Below are 25819 nucleotides of genomic sequence, written 5' to 3'. Positions count from 1 at the left end.
AGGATTGGGATATATGGAGAGGAAGATCGTTTATGTATATGGAGAAAAGCAGGGGTCCTAGTACTGACCCTTGAGGGACACCGAATTTAACTTCAAGGGGATCAGACAGTTGGTTGTTTACAGCAACTCTCTGAGTTCGATTGTCAAGAAAGGAGATAAGGAGTTCGATGCTACTGGTACTTAGTTTATATAAAGTTAGTTTTCTGATAAGCAGATTGTGATCTATGACATCAAAGGCTTTGGCAAAGTCAACAAATAAGGCGGCAGAGAAAAGATTGTCATTAATATTATTTAGCCATTGTTCCACCATAGATGTAAGAGCGGTGTGGCAAGAGTGACGAGGCCTAAAGCCGGATTGGTTTGTATGGAGGAGTTCATACCTTAGAAGGTGCTCTTGTAGGTGCTTGTGGATGTGTTTTTCTAAGGGTTTTGAGAGAGGCGATAGAATAGAGATTGGACGATAATTTGTAGGGTCGCTTGGATCACCTGATTTGTGAATTGGGATTACTTTTGCTTGTTTAAGGTGAATTGGAAAGTAAGATTTATCAATACAGAGGTTACACAGATAGGTCAGGCTTTCCGCAATGGCCGGTGCTGAGAGCTTTAGGATTTTGTTGTTGATGCTGTCTGGACCTTTGGTGTTAGTATCCTTAAGTTTGGTGAGTGCTTGATATACATCCAATATAGTCATTGGTGGGATGGAGAGAGCCATATCAATGTGCTTCGAGTTACAGAAGCTTTGTAACTTGTCTAGATTGTTTTCTTGTGACTTGTCATTTAAGACTACCCTAGGAGCGATTCCTGCAAAATGTGCGTTCAGAGTGTTAGGGGCTATTGTAGTTGCGGGACTGGTTTTTCTTGACTTGTTGGTTAGCTGATTGATGGCTTTCCAAATCAGTTTGGTGTTCTGTTTGCATTCTATCAGTTTGCTAAAGTAGTTTTTCATCTTGCTTCGTTTCATAGCGGTGACAAAATTTCTTTGCTTTTTGAATTCCGCTTCCTGGCCCTCCTTTTAAGTTTGTCTCTTACATTAATTGCTGCTTGGAGCTCCAGGTCGAACCAAGCAGGTTTGATGTGGTGTTTAACACGTTTGGTCCGCAGTGGTACATGCTTATTGTATATTTGTAGATATTGGTTGTGCCAGTAGGTGATGGCTTCATCTGGGTCTGTGATATCATATATTTTGTTTAGGGGAGAGTTGTATAGATCAGCTAGAAATTTAGTTTCCTCAAAGGTTTTAAAGGAGCGGTAGGTGATTGTTTTGTGTGAATTTCTGGGAACTTTGGTCCCATTTTTGTGCCACGTCAAGCAAACAGGGAAGTGATCACTGCAGCCTGTCATGGGCACACAGACTTCGAGTATGTTGTGTTGGTTGCTGACGTAGATATGGTCGATGAGTGTCTGTGAAGTGTTAGTGACCCTTGTTGGGGTGGTAACTAGTTGGGTGAGGTTCGCTAGGCTGATCTTCTCTATCCATTGCTTATTAGGTTTGAGGAGGTCGATGTTGAAGTCCCCTAGCAGCATGTATTCTTTGGATTCAAGGAGCACGGCATCTAGCATGGAGCTGAAGTGGTCTGTCCACTCGGCTCGTTCGCTAGGGTTTCTATAAATGAATCCTATAAGAAGTGGAGCCGTATTTTTTAGTTTTACTTCTAGCCAGATTGACTCTACGTTGTACTTTTCTAGGTGGTGCAGCCGCTTAGTGTTTAGTGCTGTGCTGATGTAGGTGATTAAGCCCGTTTCATGTTTGCGTTCTGGGTGCCGACGTTCCAGTGTGTACCCAGGAATAGCGATGTCGTTAAGGGAGACAAGTTCCGTAACCCGGGCTTCAGACAGGGTAAAGATATGGAAGGGGGTTCCGAAGTTGAAAATGAAAGTTTCTACCTCAGGTATTTTGTTGAGCGCAGTGTTAATGTTGAGGTGGCCTATTCTAAGCCCATCTTTAGTAGGCCACTCTTTGTGTGGGCTATGTGGTGACATTTCCTGGGGAATAAGGAGTCTAATTATATGGGGCTATAGAGTACTTGAGTTCCAGGACCTAAGTTGTTAGTAGGGAAAGAATTTGGCAGACAAAAGTAATCTAGTAAATGTTAGTGAGAAGATAAAATAAGCAGCAAGTTGTGTCCAGTTCGTTCACGGAGATTCACAACTGAAGAATTCAATTTGGAATCACAGCAGTCCTTTGTGGGTAATAAACACAGAATGAGCAAAGGTCTGGAGACCAGACAGCGTCTCCAAACAGAAGTTCACACAATGATGCAAGAATTATTTTTCAAATCGACGGAGTTATGGCCATAGCCCCGCTGGATAGGCAACTACAGTAGAAGTTTGGCCAATAAGTCCAGGACTGCCTGGTGTCTCCTGCTGGTAACAGTATCTGGAGATCCTCTGACACCTGGGGGATCATATGGAGGTGTGGTCAGCAGAGTGCCGGATGCGTCATCCTGTCGGTGATTGGTCGGCTGATACCGCTTTGCCACTACCTCTGAATACAGTGGTCGTCTGGTGTCTGGAGGACCGAGGGTTGTCTGTCCTGTCCTCGTTTTGGAGGGCGATTGTGTGGGTCTTGGGTGGGAGAAAAGGGGTTGCCTGTTGGGGGGGGAGGGGTTGTATGGAGTTTGGTTACGACGAGAGGGCCGGGAAGGGGGGTGGAAGCTGCGGTTCGTGAGGAGTGGGATCTGGGTTTTTCCTGCACAGAGGGTTTGCTCCCTGGGTGGTGGTGTCATATTTCGACCAGCCAGGGTTGCGGAAAAGTGACGCTTGATGTTCACTGCCAGCCCACTGCTTCCTCTGGTGTTGGGATGAATACTGTCTCGCAGCCATCCCGTCTTGAGCTGTCCAGATAGCGTGTAGAAGGTCAGGTCATTGTTTACATAGTGGGACCCTGCCTGTTTTGAAGCAGCCTGCATGTTTTTGTTTGATTGGACGATGCAGGATGTGATGTGGGGGTGACAGTCCTTGTGCGGCAGTATGGAGGACATCATGATCCTGGCTCTGGGGAAGCATCTCTGGCAGTTGGAAATGACACTGTGCCAGGCCTCTTGGCTGACTATGTATCCTGTTTTACAGACATTGATACCTACATGTATGACCAGGGTGGTGATTTGGGTTAGTGTTGGGGTGTCTCGTAGAGCGGCCAACAGTTTGCTGTTGTTTAGGCCGGATAGCGAAAGTACCTGGCAGGGTTCTTTATCAACAGCCATCCTGTCTTGATGAAGGCCAGCGACAACTGAATCCCCCAATATCAGAGTCGCCGTGTTGGGATGCACGCCCAGACGATGGTTTTGTTTGTGGCGGTTTGCTTCGGCGACTTCTACATTTGAAGATGGTGGTGGGGGGGAGGAGACAGTCACTTGGTGTGTGGCCGGGCGCAACCGGCGGTTTGTCGTTGTCCGAGGGACTGGAGTGGGGCGGGTGTCTTGTTTCAGTCGAGGGCTGGAGGGTAAGGGGGAGGAGGGATAGTATTTCGTGGGGAGGGGAGTGGACGAGCGCGTGGCTGGGGGCTTGCGTGGGGCAGGGGAGGAGACGTTTCGCTTGTGTCAGATGATTGGGGGTTGCGAGGTCTGATGGCCGGACTGTCGTGACTGTTTCCTGTCATTCCGCTGTCCGTAGAAGCTGGGCGTTGCGCTGGGGTGTGACACACTGCGTCACGGGACTGAATCTGCTCCGTGAGTTGAAGGAGAGATGCGCGCAGGCCGGCGATTTCCTCGCGAAGACTTGTTGTGATCGTCTCAAACAACTCCCGCTGAACACAGTTGAGATGGCAGGAGAGTTCGACGTCATGGTTGGTTTGATTTGCTGTGGGGTGGAGGTGGGAGATGTGGGAGTTGATTGTAGGTTGGGTGGCATTGTTATTGGCAGTACTGGTACTGGGGGGGAAAGAGAGGTCGTCCGTAGCGGGTGGAGGGTAAGGCAGTGGAAACTGCGGGCGATCTAGCAGAGCTTGAAGGGTAGGAGAGTGGCTAGGTGTCCCCTTCAGCGCCTTGGGGCGTTGAGCTGGGGCAATATATTTGAGGAGTGACAGGTCATCCTGAGAAGGATGGGTAACCTCAATCGCAATCGCTTTGTATTCAGTGACGGTCGGTGCCTTCAAGGCAGGGGCCGTAAGGGATAGCACATCCATGTTTGTGTCCGCGAGTGTGTGGACGATTTTTACGAGGGTTTGAAATTCCTCGTCCACCCATTTTCGGCATGCTTTCCCTTGGAGCAGGACAGTACACGTTGAATAGTACACGTGGATTTTCAGCACTGTCTTCATAATTTCTTTGTGGCCGATACGTAGCCTGAGGTCGATTGTCGACTGCCGTAAGTCCGAGGGGATTTTTTCATTATGGCTTATAATAGGGGTGGAGGGTAAGGGGCGGTGAAGGAGGCCGTAGTTGGTCCACCGCACTATGAGGCTTTTCGGCTGATGCTCACCAGCATAACGCTGGTAGAGAACAAAGCGCCAGGCTGCTAGGTATCGCTCTTGAGTCTTAAATGTTTTTTGAATGGGATCAAGAGTGTTTGTTATTTGCTCGCCACATGAGTCATCCTTGATGTAGAGGAGACTTTGGGCGAGGCGGGCTCTCGTGTTAGGGCCCATAGTTGCCTATCAGGTGGCTCCGGCCACAGAGTACAGTTAGCAAGACATTGAGGCGTAAGAGGCACTTACCGCCATCTTGGTTTTCGAGGTTCTCACCCGTGTTCTGCTTGTCCGTGTCCTTGGAGAAAAGGAAAGATAGAAACACTTTTAGGCTCTTTTGAACAGAACATCCAATTGAATCCTTGGAATCCGGGTGTCGGCTTGTTATGGTGGTACTTTTTAGGGGCACCTTGCCGGAGGTGGTTCAATTTCATAGGTTTTGTTGCCCATTTGCGACGGTGAGGCTATTCCTTGCCGCCATCTTGAGGAATAAAACTAGATGAATAAAACTGAGTGCGGTGCCGACACCTGTGGCTTTGCACTATGGGACAACCACCGTGAAATCATGTCTTACAACGACTACCTGATGACTTCGTTTATTATAGAAAGTTTCATTCATCCTGTTGTTGTGGTGGTGGGCGTGCCGACCAACATCATCAGCTGTGTGGTGTTCTGGCGCCAGGGACTCGGGGACCGCATGAACGTGTGTCTGTTGGCGCTGTCGCTGGTGGACATGTGTCTGCTGCTGGTGACAGTGGCGTACGGTGTCGGTAATTGCATGGGGCAGGTGGACCCTGACAGGTATGGAGGTCTTTATGCTATAATCTTCTCTTTTGTGTCTGGAGTATACATGGGATTTCGAAGCGCTTCCGGGTGCATCACCATGGTGATAGCTGTAGAGCGGTGCCTGTGCGTTATCTTCCCTTTGAAGGCGGCGTCTTTGATCAGTAGTCGCAACATGGCGGTGATTATGGTTTGTATTGTTTGTCTGAACCAGGTGGCGTTTTTCACTGTGCCTGCGAAACTGACAGTCGTTAAAATAAACAACAGCTCTTTTACGCTGGTGCCGGCCAAGTCTGAATTCTTCGTAAACAATGAAAAGTTAATCGACATATTAGAAAACATAATTATGATGAGTATGGTGCCACTAACAACCTTTGTAGTCACGTGTCTGTCTACCTGTCTGACCGTGGTCAAGCTGAGGGCCGCCATGACCTGGCGAGGTCAGGTCACCTCTAAGAGTGAGAGAGGTCAAGGGCAGCACCTGGCAGTGACTAAGATGCTTGTAGTGGTCTGCTGTGTTTATATCCTAACCAATCTACCCTGGGTCATCTTTTACCTGTCTTCCATGTTGGTAGAAGGTTTTTCAGAAAGCGGTACTTACTTTAATTTTTACTGGACGGCAGTTAAAGCGTCTAGTCAGTTCTCTAACTTCTACAGCTCCATCAGTTTCTTTGTCTACATTAACAGGTCATCCCGCTTCAGAAAAGAAGTTTATTCTTTTTTCTGTTGCTTGAGCACATCTAAGACTCCAAATGTTAAGACAAAAAACTATTCTTAGAAATAGTTCAGTTGTATGTTTCATTCAAAACAATGCAACAAGAAGTCAGTTAAAGTGATGATCAGAAAGTGATTCTGTTAGTGGCAAACAAAGAGAGTAAAAGACACTGAAGATGAGGACTGCTGACGTCTTTCTCAAATTGTTTGTAGGAGGTAAAAAAATTGGACTCTTCCTCTATATTATTATTCCTTCGAAATTAACACGCATACTCCATTAGAATAAACCACAAATACAAGAAACAAAAAAAATTTTTTTTTCGCACGAATATATGAAATAGAAGTTAGAAATGTCAAGACTACAGTAAAGAAAAGCAGCAAAGATGCTGTCAGTTGAGGATAATAGGATGATGGTCATAGTCCGTTGGTCAAACACACATCCTGACAGAAGAACTGTCACTCGAAGCGGGTCAAAAGAATTATAAAAGGTGGTTTTTTAAAAACTAATAGTTTATCGGCATATATTTGTTTGTAGGGGTGTTGCCTCCCCTCTACTGACATAAATACCTCATATCAATCTCCATAACAACGATTTTTACTTTTGTACTCGACTTTTAGATTATGCATTCACTGCATTTTAGTAAACAGGAGTTATTAAAAATAATACTGATTCATTATTTGTGCGGGAAAGTGTCCGAAAGTATTCATAATGGTTGTAACCAAGAGGACGGAGGTACACGCTTCACCGGGAACTGACCTCCAATGACAATTGATAATGACAATTCTTTATTTAGGAGAGGTAAAATAAGCAAGAAAATGCTTGTTTCCATTTAGCCCTCGCCCTTTATAGGGAAGAAAATTAACAATATAAATGAAGTAATTAAGATTTATAGAAAAAATTGTTGTAGACATAAAGGAAGATGGATATGTACAAAAGTGATGGTTAAAAAAAATTATGTATTTATTGACAAGGTGTCCTGGAGTTGGGAGGAATCACTAGAGGCCTCATCTATTTGTCTTGAAAGTATTTAGAAAGATGGCGTCGACAGCAGTTCAGGGAGTTGGTCTGCTTAAGATGGAGAGGGAGGCTGTTCCATAGTATTCCACTGTTCCTGAGTATTTCACGCTTGATTTAAAAAGGTCTCGTCATCTGCTGGCCTTCGAGGACACTATCGAAGAATTAAAGAAATGGTTTGATGATAGACTTGTCTATGCCTTCCTACAAGTTTGAACTGCTATGTGTCGAATGGACCAAGAAGGGAAGGGTTGAACTAGATAAGGGTACATAAACCTTCGATGGTTCTTTTGATGATTTATGTGACACTGTCTTGTGGTAACTTAGGTAGTTTATGAAAATCCCTCCAACACTATTAATTAATTCATCTATCTTGACCGCTCATGTACAGCCAGAAAACGGGGGTCAAAGTGCAGCCAAGCCAAGGAATCCTCGAGAACACTTGTCCATCAGTAAGTGGCATCTACCCGCCTACCACACTGTGCTGCAGCAATAGTGGAATCGGGTGAGAGCACGTAACTCCACTCGTTGTATAGTCGGGTACCCAGGGGTGGCAGAACTCAATTTTCCAGAGTTTGCGCGTCAACACAACCCGCTAGGTTGCTGAACAGTTTACAGTAGGTTCAAACTTTGTGATTGTTTGATATATGGGGGGCCACCGGCTATCTGCACTCAAATGGTATAGTGGGGTACCCCGGGTATAACATGTATGGCTTGATTGTCAAAAGCCGCAGATGTCGATGAATTGAGGGCCAGGTTGTTGAACAGTCTGTGTAAAACGCACATTATACTGATGTGGTTATGTGGATAGTCTCAGTAAAACGCTAATTTTCGCTAAAAATGATGAATGTGTAGCAGCTTTTTCAGGATAAAAATTCAATGTTGTTACTGATTTCTGGTTTAGTTGCTTTATTTACTGAGGCTGATCCATATGTGTTAATAATTATGGCCGCTGTTTGGGGTTTAATTGAATTGTGCTGATCAACTTTTATGTCATGCTTTACATGTATAGTTTGATTTTCAATAAAAAAAATTGTTGGTTATCAGTCACAGTTTATGGTAGTCAGCATCATTAGTTGACGAGAATTCCCGCGTTACTTTGTTCTGGCCGCTGGCTGTCCAATGTCGCTTTAATGTTGATAAGGTTGTGGCGGTGTCGATATTTTTTTGGATTTAAAAATTCCTAAAATTTTTGTGTTTTCCATAAAATGTTTGTAATGGATAATAACTAATAAATCTCACATATTATACCAACATATTATATATACATATTATACCAACAATTTTCCTTCACAATACACGTGTGCAAAACGTGGTGTTTATGCAAATTTCTCGCTGATTATGCAAACACTAATGAAAACGTGAATAAACAACTTCATGCAGTGAATGTTGTGTATATTTATTTATATTTATGTTGACAAGTTCAAGTAGAATAGTGGTGTTGTGTGTCATCCTACAACTGTCTCTCAGAGAAGTGATTCAGAGACAAGACGGTCTCCAAGGTTACGCTCAAAGCGGTCGACGTCGTGGCAACGAGAGAAAAAGTTGGGTGACCCGGGTGAAGGACGGGACCGACTGTTCACTGGGGACCTTGTGAAAGTCAGAGAGAATAGATATAGAGAATAGATATAGAGAGGGTCCACTCGTGACCGCAGGGGAAACTCGTCGGTTAGAGTTATCTTTCGTAACGTGATGCTAAGAAACGACATGACACAAGCAAGCGAGGGTGATATTCTGAGGCAAGGTGGACAATTGTGTTCTGCAATTAACTGTCAGAACTCCAGGTTGAAATTAACCTCAAAAGGAAAACGTTTCCACAATTTCCCAAAGCACGAAGAGGGGTAAGCTACGAATTTATTCTCAAATTACGATCCATAAGTGTACAGTAGTTGAGAGCAGTCTACTACAACGCGGTTGCTCGATTTCTATGATTAATAAAACTTTACTGATTATACTGTGAAACTGTGTGATGAATTCTCACTTATCTGATTACAAGCCTATTTAAATTTGTTATAGTATTATCATGGTATTTCATCAATACCAATAATAACAAATCACACACCTGCACCAACAGAAACACCTCAAAGACCGTAAAAGCTTCATGTATCTTGGAAACAGGGAGGACATCTGCGTGGAAGACATCCGCATCAGTAATGCAATAGTTAGAATAGCAATGAGCAGGTGGAGCAAGATTAGCACACAAACACCATGATACTTGCAATCAAGTGTTTACTGCAAGTCCTCCGTACTTCCCACGGTTCTCTAGGAATGTAAGGGAGGAACTTCAATTGCTGACGAGGGCTGTTAGAAAACTGAAGCACTAGAGACTACGTCTCTAGAAACTTCTCAGTGTTTACTTCTATAAATATGAGACCATCCAGAAACTAAACTTACCTTCTGTGAGCTGAGGCTTGTATTCAAATTTACAATATACGAATCTTTTGAAATATTTTTCCTGTTGTCTACAAATACAAACATCTGTAAAATTCCCGACAGAATGAAATTTCTTCAATAGCATTGTTCAAATGCGGTAAAAAATAAAATCCTGCTCACTATTGTTGAAAAAAAAACTAAGGTAGAAAAACATTGCAGTAAAACTACTTATTATCAAAATAAAAAGGAAAGCGATTTTCACAGAAAAAATATTAAGATTGTGTACACTTCCTGTTATTGGAAAATATATGTCGACACTGTAAACTTCGACTGGCAAATTATTTCTTCAGAAAAAAATATTTACGATTTTTAATAATATACAAATACTTTCGAGCAACAGTTATTATTTTAAACAAAAGAGACAGCTGAAGACGAAGTATTTTATAATATTTATAACATACCATTCGTTTTTTTCAATAAATATTTTCTATTTAAACAATTCCAACTGCACACTCGAGACATAATAAGATCCCCGAAAGGATCCTGAGATATTTTTTTTAATCTGTTGAAATTTATTTTAAAAAATTCATGAAAATAAGCACAAATCAATCATGCTAATCACTTTCACGAATATTTTATTCCAGCTGCCTGATTGCGATGCCCCACTAAGTAAACAAATGCAGCACGAGATATGCAGGGAAATAATGCAGAGGGAAAAAACTATTTCTCTTCTTTGCAGATACAATAGATAAGACAATAAATAATTGTTGAATATTATTGTTCCTTGTCCACACTTAAGAAGACAGAGATGCCACCTGGCTGTGTTTCATCTCAAGCAGTTACCAGCTGCCGGCCGTAAGGAGGAAGGAACATCTAGAGACGATGTGATGTCCTCAATGGTGTCGTCTCCGTTGTTATCGCCGCTAACCTCAGTGATTTTGCAGTAGCCGGTAAGTCAAGGTAATGAGGACGAGCTGACAATTGCACTTGTTGGACTGTCTGAGCTGAGTATGTGAAAACACTTGAAATAAGACTGTCGGCCACAAGACAAGACACAAACCACATCAGGACAGTGGACAAGAGGAAAGTAGATGTTCTGTAGGGTTATACAACAGTAAAGACATGAATGAATGATGATAGACATGATAGACATGATAAATTATCAATCATGAACACACACAACTAGTATTTTTATACTTATACTATTTTAAAACTTTTAATAATTTTCGTATATATAGCTTGTGTATCTGTGAGATAGCAAACTAAGAGGATTCACAGACTTCCAGTTACTGGTGAAGTGGTGAATGTTTTCGCTTTAGGTTTCTGTTGTGCAGGGCTGTCAATAATAAATTGAGAAAAATTATTTTCGAAACTTTTACTGGAGTACTTTTCCATGAACAGACTGGCTTACATCTTGCAATAAAACATCTTTCACATATTCACTGAGCAATCCATGAAGTAAATATTTACTTCTCCCACCTAGACTGACGATCTTTTAAAAATGTCTTTAATGATTGACTGAGCGGTGAGTGGATCCAAATGTAAACCATCTATGTCGCTTGTTGCAGTAATCATCAACAACAATGAACACCACAACATGTGTGTCAGCCAGCTGTGTCTTCGCCCCACGGGACCATCCAGGCGACATCTTGTCTTACAAGGTCTACCTGACTGTGCTGTTTGTCTTACAATGTGTCATCGAACCTGTGGTTGTTGTGGTGGGCGTGCCGTCCAACATCATCAGCTGTGTGGTGTTCTGGCGCCAGGGACTCGGGGACCGCATGAACGTGTGTCTGTTGGCGCTGTCGCTGGTGGACCTGTGTCTCCTGCTGGTGTCCATGGTGTTCAGTGTTGTCTACTACCTGGGGCAAGTCGACCCTGTCAAATATGGAGGTCTCTATGACCTACTCTTGGCTTCCTTCACTGGAGTCTGTCTGGGATTTCGAAGTGCTTCAGGGTGCATCACCATGGTGATAGCAATTGAACGATGCTTATGTGTGCTCTTCCCGTTGAAGGCGGCCTCCTTAATTAGTAGTTTTAACATGGCGGTGATTATGGTTTGTATTGTTTGTCTGAACCATTTGGCGTTTTTGGTCGTGCCTGCAAAATTTAAAGTAGTCAGAGTAAACAACAGCTCCTCAGAAACTGCCATTTCTCTGTCTGATTTCTACATCAACGCCGGATTATTTGTCGATATTCTGGAAAACATAGTTATGATGAGTGTGTTGCCGCTGACAACGTTTGTAGTCACGTGTCTGTCTACCTGTCTGACCGTGGTCAAGCTGAGAGCAGCCATGACCTGGAGAGGTCAGACGAGCTCCAGCAATGAGAAAGGTCAAGGGCGGCACACGACACTGACCAAGATGCTCGTAATTGTGTCTTGTGTCTACATCCTGACCACCATACCCTGGGTTGTCTTTTTTGTCGCCATGCTGGTGGTAGACGGTTTCTCGTCCAGGGGACGCTACTATAATTTTTACTGGGCGTCAGCACAAATCGCCATTTATCTGTCTTACATGAACTGCTCGCTAGGTTTTTATGTCTACTTCAACAGGTCGACCCGCTTCAGACGAGATGTGTTTACCTTATTTGGATGCTAGTGATTTTATTTCTTTAAACACAGTCATCTGATCATCAAAGAATAATGTCTCTACCATAAAATGTCATTAGAATTTGACAAAATACATTTTATTAGTTGCCCTGCCTTCAGACAATATTTCATTCGCTCTATAGAAATTTTACTTAAAATACAGTCATACCAATCTGTCTTATTTCGGCATTCCAAGGAATGGGACTGAGAATTGGGAAAATTTGTTGAGCGATTTATCGACACCTACATGAATCGTCAGTCAATCCCTGCTCAGGTGTGTCTTCTCCGAAAGCTTCATCAGGAACTCCAGAGGTCTTGGCAAGATCATGCCGTGATAGTCAACATAATTTCATACCGACAATGGAAAGGTGAACCACTTTGCTGCCATATAACAATGAAGCGATGTAGTATCGTGTAGAGTCAGACTGGAGAGCCACATTGCTATAATTCAATGCAAGCAAGTTTATTAATGACAAAATATGTAGCGCACATTTCATAAACAATGAAAACAAACGCACAAAAGACCGAGTGCTCGCCCCCTCTCATACAGGGAGGTGACAGGACTTGGAGCTGTCGACACCACAGGGATCCCAAGATCTTCTACATCCGGTTGTCAGCAGGATGTGACTTTGGTGAGTCGGACAAGGGCCTATGCAAGGGTATTCAGTTCCTTGTTCTAACTATTAAAGAGGGCTTCAGGACTATTGTTCTAATTTTTTTCTATTTTGCCACAGAGCATGTGAGCTGCAGCCCTGAAGCCTCGACCCTAAAGTATTTAGAATACTAGCTTTTGGAAATCGCATTCTGGAGTGTTTTCGTCCCTGAGCTAATTTGTGACTCCATCTACTCCAATTTTGGTGGTCTCTTTCAGCTGATCCATCTGTATAAACATGCGTCCACAGTTTGTGTGTGAAAACATACAGGATGCACTCCAATGTGATAGCTTTCCTATTTATCTTTTAGTATTGAAGGTGCCATGGTTGTTGACTCTCTTCCATGGAGAGCGGCTGCTGTAGCTGAAGGCTTAGCTTCTTGCAAACGATTTGAATTTTCCCTTTCTGGTCTTAGAGAAGATATAAACAGCTTCTCTTTAATCTACATTTTATTGGCTCTGTTACATCTTTTGAATTTGGGTGACTAGTCAGTCTTTCAGAAATCTTTGGCTTTGAAAGCAATCTTGGTGCTGCGTTTGTCCATGGCTTTGCTGAGTCTATAGTAATAATTAGAATGAATGGCTTCATTGTAATTTTCTACACATGATTTTGATTATGGCTACTTTGTCGAAATAGGACTTGGAGGCTGTATCTCAGGCAGCAATTTTATATTTTAGTACTGGTCTGATTCGCCTAATGTATAACCTATTTTGTGTGTGTGCGCGCGTGCGCAATCCGATGGTTTTTCTAATGCTCGGAACCATAAACTGTTTTAAAATTGCTTCATGTGTATTTGCACGAAACAGTCGGATTGGTACAATTCAACAAAAGATGTTTAAAAATAAGTACAGAATTAAGCCCCCTGCAGGGATTATTTTACCATAAAGTTTTCCCTTTAACAGCTATATTACAAATTTTATGAAACACATTTTTTTTCTATTTGAAACTGGGATTAAGATTTAGTTTGAACTTTTATTTTAGAAGCAGTAGTCGAAAGCTTTCCAAGCTTAAAAAAATTCTAATCTTCGTTGTCCAGTGTAAATAATTGTTGTACCATATACTGTAATGTTACTTTATAAATTTTACAGGTCCTGTCCGTTTCATTAGTCATTCGAGAAAGAAACATAAAAATCATCAAAGGGCAACAATAAACACATACTGTCGATCATTTGTGTTTGTTCTTTACTGACATCAGATACGCATGTACTCCATGTTCATCAGATTAATCAGCATATAAGGCTGCTCCACTAATTGCACTAAGGGGCAGACGGGTAGTTAAAACGACCAATCATTTCTATCACACGGATAGTCGTTGACATCATGTTCGAGTGGCTGAAAGTCAAAGGTCAGTCTACAGAAAGGTGTTTTCGCCTGGTGGTGTAGCTAGTATGTGAATGCACATAAATAAAAACATCCATCAGTGAATAAAAGGAAAGTGGATGCTATGAAGAGACAAACAGTCAACCCTGGATGAGAAATGCGAATAGAATATCTTTTTATGTCAGATTGTGACATATGCATCTGTCAAAGGTCGAAAGCTCTTACAGTTACTGGAAAATCATTTCACGTGACCACTATAAGTTAAGAAAAGTGGAAAAAAAACCCAATTTGTTCCTATTTCAGTTGTTACCGCCCTCCCCGCTACTCTTAATAAACTGGATCCCAGCCTGAAGTCAGACATCTCACGCATGCTTACTGAACCATTTATTATTGAGAACCCATGGACTAAATGTTCACTTGAAACGATTTCAAAGCAGTGGGCAGAAGACTTGGAGTACGCACGACGGACAACGTTTCCAATAAATAAACAAACAAACAAATAAAAATAAAAAACAAAAAAGGCAAGCGTATCCTCTAAAAGAGATAATAAGAAGCAAGTAACAGTTATCCATAAAAAATCCAGATGATTTGCATCCATTTCTCCTCTGACTATTACACTGCAAGGAGGAATCAGAGAAAATCCTAAACATCCTCTGCAAACAATTTCCAAAGCATAGTCTGTACTTACATGTTGGCATAGTCTGTACTTACATGTTGGCATAGTCTGTACTTACATGTTGGCATAGTCTGTACTTACATGTTGACATAGTCTGTACTTACATGTTGACATAGTCTGTACTTACATGTTGGCATAGTCTGTACTTACATGTTGACATAGTCTGTGAGCAGGAACACAAATTTTTGCTTTCTAAGGACAAGCATGTCCTGACTCTAGTGCGTCTACACTGTGGTCTGGTCAGTGCGTGCAAATTACTTTAAAACGAAATTACATACTGAAATTCATTTTGTTGATTAATTTGTTATTTTAATGACGGTGTTTATGAGTAAAAATGAAATATGTGATGAATATGAAATAAACTGGCAGCATCTCTAAATTGGTATAAATCTCTATCTCACACATAAAATCACTTTTGAGTGTATTGTAGATACCATTTACTATGTCTGTAATAAGTACAATAATAATGACGATAATTTTAATAATAATAACTTTTAGAAAGTTTTAGAAAGTTTTAAAGAAATAAGCTTTGTAGAATTCAAATAAATAAAGTCCATTTTTTCAATGTCTTCCTACATCCAGTGCTATCAACAAAGATCAGTCTTCCTTTGTCAACTTTTAGTTGACAATGTTTTTGCTGCTGGTCTCGGATTTCAGACTTTGAAAACAATGAGTTCTCCTCGTCCTTGAGCTTTTGGCCTCTGGGTTCAACCTAGAAGTAACAGAAAGGGTGAACTGAGATGTTCGCGGTTCAAACTGTAAAAGGTACAGGATACTTTGACTTAAGGGTTAATGGTAATTGCAGGGTAGAATAAATCAGTTACGATCTCCTGTTGGATGTTTATAGTCCCAATCTCAAACAAGTCTCGAACATTTTGTTCTGTATTTAACTGCAGTGACCATCATTATATGAAAAAGTATTTTGCTAATCTACCAATTCTCTGTATTTGTGAAATGTACACTTACTTCAAGAGGTGAAGCTTTGTGAATATTAGCTTTTCACAGAATATACTCAGGTGCAGTCCGTCTGATTCTGGTGTTGAAACTTGTGTCCACATGTCTGCTGTTTCTTCAAAAGGTAAAACATCTGCTCGTTGACGGGTGAATTAATAACAAGTTACATGCTTTGTTTTCAAACCAGCCCGTGATAGGATGAAAATCAAAGTAGAATAGGTTCACATGTTTGCCCACCGTCTGTACAACTCACCTCTGAGTTTGCGCAGTCGCACGCCGAGGAAGAAAATGATGAAGATGAGCAGCAACACCAGCGCCCAGACGCAGACCCCGGCAACCAGCGGTACTAGAGGCAAGGACTTGGCTGAGGAAACAAAGGAGACATGATAATAAAACATGGGATGTGTAACTGATCACGTGTTCACTACAGTGGAACCAACACTGTGAAGAAAGATTGAGAAAACCTTGAGTCTGACAACTGTTCCATCGGAAGTTCAAATTAGTAATTTTTTTATTTTTTATCTGACGAACACGAATACATTATTAGTTTATGTAATAATCGTTTAAACTATATTATTACTAATGGTAATACATAATTCTTGTATATAATGATTATCACTCATTGACATCATTATCCCTCTGTACATGTACTGCAAGACATCGTCACTGTTATCAGAGTATTGTCACTATGAGTTCCTCTGCTCACCTGACTGTTCAGTAAAGGTGTTACAGGTACAGTGGTATTGTCTCAAGTTGGTGTTGAAAAACTTCTCCGTCGTCACCTGTACATCAGTTGAGTTGCACAGTGGAGCTGTAGAGTTTCCCTTTAACCTGTTTGAGGATTATTATTGTTGTTGTTATTGCTTGTTTATATTTCATGCTACCACACATCTTGCTCATCTTTTGCATTGTATTTTGTACGCATGTGAAATTTTATTCCTGCAAATGACAAGTTCTCATAATTTATCATGCTAATTAAATTTGACCTCTCTTGTAAACTTTAAAGCTCTTTATTTTTTAATCTGATTGATGCTAATAATTTGTCAAACTAAGATATTAAAGATTCTTAATGTGATGACATTGAATACCGCATTTGTCACTCTCCTTTTATTTATAAACTGATTATTTTCTACTTTCATTTCTATTTTTTTTCCTTCGTTGGAAATGATTCTGCCTTCTTTAACCGTCAGAATAGTCTTTTCAGAGACAATTTGTGACATCAGTGAGTCAGTGCTTCATATGCATACCCGGTGTGAGTCAGACTGCATGTGGCAAGATACGACGACTACAATATTCATAGCTACTCAAATGTAAGTACTTAAAATAAACTAATTTAAATTGGGTAATAAACTTTATTAGTGTTACAAAAACTTTACCTAAAATAACCTTTTCCTTGCTCATTTCCTTTTGGTTTGATTTCATTAAATCATGAGCAAATAACCACTTTAATCCGTATTGTAATAGTGACACTCTCCTCGACTTTCTTCTTTATTTAAGATATCGTATGACACTGACCTGCACAGTTTATAGAGGTATGAGCTGTCATCTGGGGTGCTGTCTAAACAGGTTTTGAGTTTCCCCCAGCTGTCCTCTCCAGAGCTGCTTCCTTCTAGAAGGTGGGATAACTCCACATCACCCAGTATTTCCTTGATGGATTCTCTCGCCTGAGTGGAGCACTGGTTGTCCAGAACCCTGTATCTGCCGTTGGCGTTTTGGTACAACAGACTGAAACAGGAGGCAGACGATTGGACTTGGGCTACCCTATATCGATGTACTGAAGAGTGGATGAGTAGTTATGTGGATTAGAAAGATGTTGACAAGGCGAGAAGGATGCGGTCATCTATGAAGCGAGGTAACAAGTCTACAGCTGCGTCACACAGGTGTCTAGTGTGCTGGTGAGAGCACCTTTAGGGGCCAACGGTCTTGCTCTGATCACCAGGCTATCCGCAACCTGGGTGTGTGAGAGAGAGAGAATAAAAATAAGATAAAGAGAATATTGAGAGGAGATGGACGAACCTACCCACAGATGTTACGGAGCTGAATGTTGTCGCCGGCCAGGATGCGGTGAAGGTTCTCAGACTTATACAGCTCCACGGTACAGGCGTGAAACTCGCTGCACTTCTGTCGCACGATGTCGAGGTTGTCCTTTAGATAAGAACTGTGCTGTCCTGGCAAAATCACAGTACACAATATTATCACATGTGCATCTCTGAATGTAGGTGTACATATCAACATGTATGTGTTTGTTCAAGCCTATTCCCTCCAGAAAGAAAAGATTGTCTTCTTTTGACCTCAACTCAGTCAATTAAAAGAACATCTATGTTAATGGGGGATAACATTCAAAGACTTGAAGCGCAAACCCGGTTACAACTGTGCAGGACATGTGAAGCTGTTCTCATACAATGGAGTTGACCCTACGACTGACACAACGCAGTTGATGTGATCTCTGAGTTATTTCCGTCCTCTGTATCAGACCTTCTCGGATGTGTCATCTGGCTAAAGCTCAGTTCGTATGGACGCACAGGATAAACAAATCAATTGAATTCAGTTTTAAGTATTGAGATCACGGCCTAAACGTACAGTCACACACTAAAAATACAACAAAATTCAACCGTGATAACTGTATCAACATTGTCTACATATTAACCTCAGCAAACATAATCCTCCGTGAAATACTAAATAAATACAACTACTGGTACTGTGTTAGCGATGTTTCAGCAGGAAACTTAATGGTGGTGAAAAGGATTGTCAGAATATGTCAGTAAATATTTTTCACCTAAGTAGGGGTACTTCAAGTGGATTGACGATGAACAGAATGGACAAGGATCTGATACACGGTTAGGACTTTTATTAACATTTAAATCATTTATGCCACAACTGAGGTCGATGAAAACATCCGATGAATACTGTTATAACCGATAAATAGTGTTCCGTGTGAAGTGTAGTGTTAAAGGGACGTGAGACAGAGACACAGAGAGGAAGAGAGGAGAGACAGAGACTAACCTGAGATCCCGTCACAAGGTGTGTTGGTAGTTGTAGTAGACGCACGTGTTGTTACAGGAGTCGTTGTTGCTCGCTTGGTAGTCTTCATGTTTATCCTGGACATTGGGCCTGCGAAAGAGTTAGCATCGCCATCTTTGAGAAATAACTGTATTTTCACAAAACATCTTCTGTTTGAGGCTGTTAGTGTTTGGGTCATTGTGTGCGTCTGATACTAGCGTGAGTGCTTGTGTGTGGGAGTGATATATATAAAAAGAGAGGGAGACTCACTTGTTTGTTTATTACTGCCGAGTATATTGCTCATGGTCGTTCGTGTCTTTGTTGTTGTCGCTGCCACTGTGTTTTTTCTAAAAAAGAAGTTCAATTCATCGTCAGACATGTTTATCTCTCTTCGCTCCTTTTAGACACAACTGAGTTTTTTGTCTCACCCTTTCCTCCTGCGAGGTTAATTTATTTTTAGAAATCTTCTTCAGCTCTCCCGAGCCTCACTCGTCTCAAGTAACGATGCTTGTGATGCCTGATGTCACTCTAACGTTCACAGTTTTTTTCAGAAATCCCTCACGAATACTCGAGTTTGCTGTCCCCTCTGAAGCAGACGATCTCAATGAAATAATCGCAAGGATGAGCCGCATAATAAGTTGAGCGAGAGCTTATATTGCATTTCCTCAAAACTGCACATCTGTGAGGAAATTTCGTCCTCGTCACTGTGGTTACCGGATGGGGATAAGTACTGCCACGTGACCTCATCAGAAACTGTGCGGACAAATGGCGATACGGTGTTACTCCTCGCTATCAATTCTTTGTGCGTGCGTGTGTGTGTGTGTGAAGCCTATTGAATTGTGTAGGCCAGGGCACTAAATTTTTGTATCAGCACTGTTTTTGTATTCATGAAGCAAACGTTTCATCGTTTTATTAAATACTTTCTAAAAATTTATTTAAAAATGAAAGTTGTATAGGAAGACATCTTTGGGCGCTAGTCTACTGCACTGCTGAGTCTACTGTCTTAGTCTGGTATTCTGGGCATGACAGTTATATCTATTGCTTTTTGTTGTTTTTTTATTAACAATCTGTGAATTAAAATTTTGTTGTATCTTTGCTAATACTTCACATAATGCATAAATTATGGCATACAAGTATATGACCTAATAGACGATACTTCAGCCTTGAACAAAGGATTAACTACCAAATCTGTTAAAGATGTCTGCTTTAAAACTGACGGGAAAAGCCCCGTTGTCTCATGGAATGAACTGATGCTCACAGAGTCCTTTGAAAAAATTGCTTGTCACGCTTGAATAAACTGTCAGGTGATTGAGGTCAGCGGCTGGGGGGACGCGTGGCTGGCCTGATGTTCGTTGCATACGTTTGGCCGACCATTGGGGATGTATGGAAGAACACGCGAACAGATCATCTTGATTACGCATTCTACTGTGTATAATCAGATTGTTCTGAGACTAATTTTCTTTTCTTTTTTTTTTTTTTTGTTTTGAAATCATATTGCAAGATAATGAATGTTTTAATTACATGTTAACTGAAAACATTCGGACACATCAGTAAAACCTAGTAAACCTAGCACAGCGTAAATTCATTATTTGAAAACCATTTTCAGAGCAAGGTTGTTTTATTGGTCAAACTATTTGACAGACACAGTGTACACAGTGTACACGGATTTGCAATAAAGCGTTGATAGTTTTCTTTTTATACTACACTGTTATTTTGATAGAGAGAATGTGTAGTTGTGTGACTGTCACAACGGCTACAAGCAAGGTTAAAACAACAACAACTAAATAGGACTTTAAGAAAATAAATATAATATTAGGACCAAAGAATCAACAAACAGAAATGGATAACTTAATAACATAAAAGTCTTTGATTAAAAGTTCACGTGACAAGTCCGCTTTTGAAGCTTCCACCATCATAAACACGATACACTCTTTCTCTGTTTCCACTCCTCTTGAAGATGGAATAAAAAACAAAAAATAAAAAACAACAACATTAATGTATTACTTTGAAGCCTTCAAGACAGAACATTTGCATACATCATGATGACTGCCTTTTCAGTTTGTAGTTTGCAATACTTTGCACTGCGTTTTCAATATATGACATTGCAGTAAGATTATTTCACTTCTGTAACTGTACACATTGTCTCAGCGCGCCATGGCCCAGATTAATAAACATCTATATTTATATCATTCTTATATGCGACGAGGAGAGCATTTATTTATTTGGTCCCTCTTTCTAAAAACTGTTGTAAAGATGCACAAAGCCCGAAGAGACTTGTAAACGTGAGTCGTACCGTCCTGTTGCGGTGGGTGGCTGTTACAGCAGTTCTACTGGCAGCTACAGAACGCTGAATGACCAGTGCTCACCCACAGAGAGGGAGTCCATCAGACAACAGATGAACGATGAGCTTGTAGCTCAAACGAAAAAAAAAGACAGACGCGAAGTCCGCATGGGAAAATCATCTTCCTGCTTAAGCAGACATAAGATAGACGAAGAAGATTCAATAAATACCTTGTGCAGGTGTGTATTCTGAACAAAGGTCGATACTGATGACATGACCGACGAAAACAAATGATAGAGGTACCCTAGGAGACCCGAGTAGTGATTATACGGATACAGCTTATGGAGGAAAATATTTATTAAAACTAACCGAATACAAAATTACTCGAATGGGTTGGTTGAAATAAAAAAACAGACACTACTGCCAAAGTATGAGAGAAATAGTTAGTTGTTGATAAGTAAAAGCAGTTTGGACGCAGTTCACAGTTCCGGGTATTTGGAGAAGTAATCTATGTTGTTGATGGGCATGAGTGTGTTCATTTGTAGAATAATGTTTTAGGTGGGGCAGCTGCATATTATTTTTTTACTGGTTTATTATCATTCAATACGCGTGTCATCACCCTTCCCAGTTTAAGGTGGTGAAGCAGGCCTGTGTAATAGATGTGTTTACCACTCGGTTTATTATCAGTGTCAATTACGCGTCTCCATCCACTCGAAGATAACTAGTGGAAGAACGCCACTGTCCCGTTTGTGTATATATGTCCGAGGAAGTTCAGATAAACTAACATACCAACGAAACGTTTTAACAAGAAAACCTGAATAAGCTTCACTGCTCCTAAGCGATTGCTGTCAAGCAGCATTAGCTCGTGAGTAATAAATGATACTTTATCAGCCAGTCTGGTCAGGACTTTAAAAACACTTGGAGCAGGTTAACATCATCCATTCCTGTCTAACATGTGACCTTCGGGTTCTGAAGGTAAAGGGTTATCCAGGTGTATATCACCAATTTACACTCAATATTCTTTTAGAATCTTTTTATAAGAAGAACATTTCATAGTGGACTGACACCTGGTCGCTTGTGAACACCCCCTCAAAAAGCATAACTATAATCATGTTCGCAGCTGTAAAGTTGGAAAACACTTCATGGAGTATTGGGGAGATAACTGAGCGAGGTGAAGGAGATGAGCACGCCCTCACAAAAAGCTGTTTCGTTTAAACGTTCCTCAACATTGACAATAGCTTCAGGGAAAACCATATACACATGAACACCGAACTTTTGTACATGAGTGCCTCCATCGCTTTCTTCCCCATCAATTAATTTGATCTTCAAGCAGCGATTCGTTTTCTCTCTCATCCAAAAGTCTAGAGAGTGCTCTATCACGTGAATCACTCCAATCATCCACTGTTACAGTCTCGTTGTACCAAAAGGCAGATACACGATTCTGGACAAACCAAGTGTTCAACTCAGGAGTGAGAATTAATCCATCAAGTGAATTTCTGGGTCATGAGGAGTTTATCCCCATTCTAAGAAGAGAAGCGAGGCTGAAAGAGGACAGCCTGGGGCTCACCAAACTCTGTTTGAACGACATCCCAGGCGACAGCTAAACACACCTCGACAAACTGTTGCAGGTTAGTCTCTCATACAATACCTTGAACAAAGAAAACTGATTCACTGATTTTTAGAAAATCTTGTCAGACATGGCTGCGGCTAAAGAGGACAGAAATCATTTCCAATAAGAAAACAAAAAGTATAAGGGAAAAAAAAGACAAAAAGATCAGTTTGAGAATGAAAGAAGAATATTCAAATAACTCCTTTTCAAGACCGTTTATGACAAAGAAACAGTTTAAAAAAGCAAACACATAATGACGAAGTTATAGGACTGGGTATTTTGTACAAATAAAATTTCACATACGTGGCTGTGCAAATTACAGTGTAACAGAACAGCAAGATGTGTGGAAGCATGAAATACAAACAGGTAACAACAATAATAAAAATCCTTAAACAGGTTAAAGGGAAACTCTAAAGCTCCGCTGTGCAACTCAACTGATGTACAGACGACGACGGAGACGTTTTTCAACACCAAGTTGAGACAATACCACTGTACCTGTAACACCTTTACTGAACAGTCAGGTGAGCAACGGACCTCATAGAGACAACAGTCGACGATGTCTCCAATGTATGTACGGAGCGATAATGATGTCAATAAGCGATATCGGCCGAAAAATAAATAGGGATCAACAAGAAAACGCCAAAATTCAAAAGCCAAAACCAAAAGCATGGATGCGAATCAGTGTACGGTAATCAGATTTTTAAAATACATGCGGAACATTAATCAACTTGCCAGAAAGCGGGACATTGGGCGTCCACCTGGACATTTGATGAGCAGGCGGGTCACGAGGTCAACAGCGGGACTGTTGTTAGGTTCCGGTGTTTGACACGTGACGATAATGACCTGCCGGCCGATATTTTATTGCACGATGCCGGTGGTACATCGATGGTGTACATCAATCACAACATAGTCCAATCATACAACCCTAGTATGAAGATTGCACTCCTCGCACTGTCTTCTACCAACGAGGTTCCAGTTCTGTTTCCTGTCTTATCACCTCTCTGCCAATCGCTGAGTACGTCACTCACAGCTCATCGTCCCTCTTAGGGTTGTCGCTCTCCACATGTCCAACAAACTAGAATTCATTAACAAAAATAGACACACACACGACGGCCGTACACGCTGGCAGTACACGCTGGCCGTGTCGTCAGCCGGTTTCCTAGGTCACAGGGGAGGTAATCCGCGATGACGTCACGGGGCTCCTAGCACGTGCTGCTGGGTGCTGAACCAAACTCACGTGGATCACGGAATGGTTCTGGGAGGCGATTCTTCCTTATCCAGAATGGCTCCAATTCTTCAGCCGACACAATTAAAACCTGTAACACGAGGTTACACTGTAACCATTCTAAACAACTCACGCTGTTCTACAATTCACACAACTTTCTCTCACATGTTTCAAACTTCAAAACCTACGCAAGTACTTTTGCCATTTCACAACAAATAAGAGAAAAGAATTTTATCAATGCAATTCCATAAGTAATAAGAGAAAAAGATGTCATACCTCGTCTAGGCAAGATTAACCCACAACGGGTGAGTACCGCGCTGCATCCAGCGTTGACGGACACTACCTTACTTCACACAAATCTCAACTCGGGAGATGTAGACCTCGTGACTCAGGCACGTCTTCTTCTCTCGGTAGCCCGGGCCTGACTAAATTTTCTTCTCGTTCCCGCCAAAACCTACTGGTCAGCCTCAGAAGGGTTGAATATTGTGAAAAACACGAGAGGCACGGACTGTCCGAGACATCGTCCTTCTTACAGTGTCAGCTTCTTTGGTTACAGTTGTCCGAGTTTCTCCACTTCCACGTGGCATTAACTTTCCTCCCTACCCTAACCCCCCGCCAGGTGACTACAAAACACCTTGAGATAATGGAATGGACAACAAATGAGTACATATGGCCTTCACTTGCTGAATTTATTGTTGTAAAGTGAAGCTGTTTGAATTCGCTCACATTAAAAACTTTTAAACTAAAGCCAGCATTTCCTTTGAAAAGCAGTCGCCCTACCCCCCAACCCCCCGTTGCCCTCTAAGCGATCCATCAGACATGTCAGCCTGTTATTATTTATCTTTTTACTTTTTCAGCATATCTAAATTGGTATAAAATCATTCTCCTCAGACACCATAAAATCACTTTTGAGTGTATTGTATATTACATATTGTTGTATTGCATTTACTATTTCTGTAATAATAATAATTGTTATTTTTGTTCTCTTTTAATAATAATTTTAATAATTATAATAGTAGAAATAAGTGTAGGGCAAGTGTATTAAAAGAAGGTGCAAGAAAAAGATAAATAATAGGGAGGTGTGTGTGTGTGAACTGTGATGTTCATTATACCTACCAAGGATGAAGGATGAGATAATACAATTTTTCTAACGACTGAGAACATTTCTTTTTTTCAAAAACGTTTTCTACATCAGTATGAGGTCAATTTCCAACCATGTGACCCCCTCTTTTACCTGTAATTGGTCTAATAATTACTTGTAACCAGATCTGGTTGTTGTGTAACAAATTACCCCAGTAAGTGTTTACAATATTACAATGTTTACCTGTCCTGGGGCTTCTGATTTACTTGTTTGACACAGAAGACAGTCAACATGAAGTGTTACTTGGCATTGTCATCGTAATGTGCAGTCTCTTCAGTGATTGGGACTGTCATTTCTGAAAAAAAATATTTCACCAGTTCATTTTATTTGATGTAGAAATAGTCAATACTGAGAAATGCTTTTAGAAAGTTTTCAAGATAACAAGCTATGCAGTAGGCGACTCCCAATAAATAAAATACATTTTTTTCAATGTCTTCCTACATCCAGTGCTATCAACAGACATCAGTCTTTCTTTGTCAACTTCTAGTTGTCAATTCTTCTGCTGCTGGTCTCGGATTTCAGACTTTGAAAACAATTTCTCCTCGTCCTTGAGCTTTTGGCCTCAGGGTTCTACCTAAAAGTAACAGAAAGTGTGAACTGAGATGTTCCGTTTCAAGCTGTAAAAGGTACAGGATACTATGACTTAAGGGTTAATGGTAATTGCAGGGTAGAATAAATCAGTTACGATATCCTGTTGAATGTTTATAGTCCCAATATCAAACAAGTCTTGAACATTTTGTTCTGCAGTAAGTGACCATCATTATATGAAAAAATATTTTGTTAATCTAAGCAATTCTCTGTATTTGTCAAATGTACACTTTACTTCAAGAGGCGAGGCTTTGTGAATATTAGCTTTTCCACAGAATATACTCACGTGCAGTCCATCTCATTTTGGTGTTGAAACTTGTGTCCCACATGTCTGCAGTTTTCTTCAAAAGGTTAAAACTTTTACGCGTTGACGGGTGAATTAATAAAAAGTTACATGCTTTGTTTTAAAACTGTCCGTGATACGATAAAAATCAAAGTAGAATAGGTTAACATGTTTGCCCACCGTCTGTACAACTCACCTCTGAGTTTGGG

General features: G+C 41.1%; 2 protein-coding genes across 6 annotated transcripts; one reads left to right on the top strand and one right to left on the bottom strand.

The window, feature by feature from the left end:
• Positions 1 to 10873: 10873 nt before the first annotated feature.
• Positions 10874 to 11890, top strand: LOC112555905. Its single transcript, XM_025224676.1, has one exon. It carries the CDS (start codon positions 10874 to 10876, stop codon positions 11888 to 11890), a length of 1017 nt encoding a protein of 338 aa, XP_025080461.1.
• A 1771-nt stretch (positions 11891 to 13661) lies between these two features.
• LOC112558575 lies at positions 13662 to 25811 on the bottom strand. Of its 5 annotated transcripts, XM_025229126.1 has the most exons (10): positions 25181 to 25811; positions 24923 to 25034; positions 18754 to 18830; positions 18487 to 18594; positions 17504 to 17651; positions 16999 to 17208; positions 16190 to 16314; positions 15737 to 15847; positions 15496 to 15598; positions 13678 to 15241 (listed from the first exon to the last, which is right to left on the bottom strand). In XM_025229126.1, the coding sequence occupies exons 2-10, from the start codon at positions 24970 to 24972 to the stop codon at positions 15148 to 15150; spliced, it is 1026 nt and encodes a 341-aa protein (XP_025084911.1). In that variant the 5' UTR covers positions 24973 to 25034; positions 25181 to 25811; the 3' UTR covers positions 13678 to 15147. The 5 variants fall into 5 exon arrangements, with proteins under 5 accessions (XP_025084934.1, XP_025084911.1, XP_025084918.1 ...); XM_025229133.1 differs by having other exon boundaries at positions 18754 to 19236; positions 24923 to 25811; XM_025229118.1 differs by having other exon boundaries at positions 24923 to 25811.
• Positions 25812 to 25819: the final 8 nt, after the last annotated feature.

This window comes from Pomacea canaliculata, linkage group LG1, assembly GCF_003073045.1.
Source record: "Pomacea canaliculata isolate SZHN2017 linkage group LG1, ASM307304v1, whole genome shotgun sequence".
Classification (NCBI taxonomy): domain Eukaryota; kingdom Metazoa; phylum Mollusca; class Gastropoda; order Architaenioglossa; family Ampullariidae; genus Pomacea; species Pomacea canaliculata.
This window is presented reverse-complemented; position numbering and strand designations above follow the sequence as displayed.

Bases quoted from the DNA above. Each gene is read 5' to 3' on its own strand.
- LOC112558575 (XM_025229118.1), bottom strand. From the start codon at position 24,972: ATGTTGACTGTCTTCTGTGTCAAACAAGTAAATCAGAAGCCCCAGGAC. The intron at 16,315-16,998 runs GTCAGTGTCATA...ATCCTCAAACAG, and splicing joins TACCTCTATAAACTGTGCAG to GTTAAAGGGAAACTCTACAG. The intron at 15,599-15,736 runs GTGAGTTGTACA...TACCTTTTGAAG, and splicing joins GCGACTGCGCAAACTCAGAG to AAACAGCAGACATGTGGACA.
- LOC112555905 (XM_025224676.1), top strand. From the start codon at position 10,874: ATGAACACCACAACATGTGTGTCAGCCAGCTGTGTCTTCGCCCCACGG.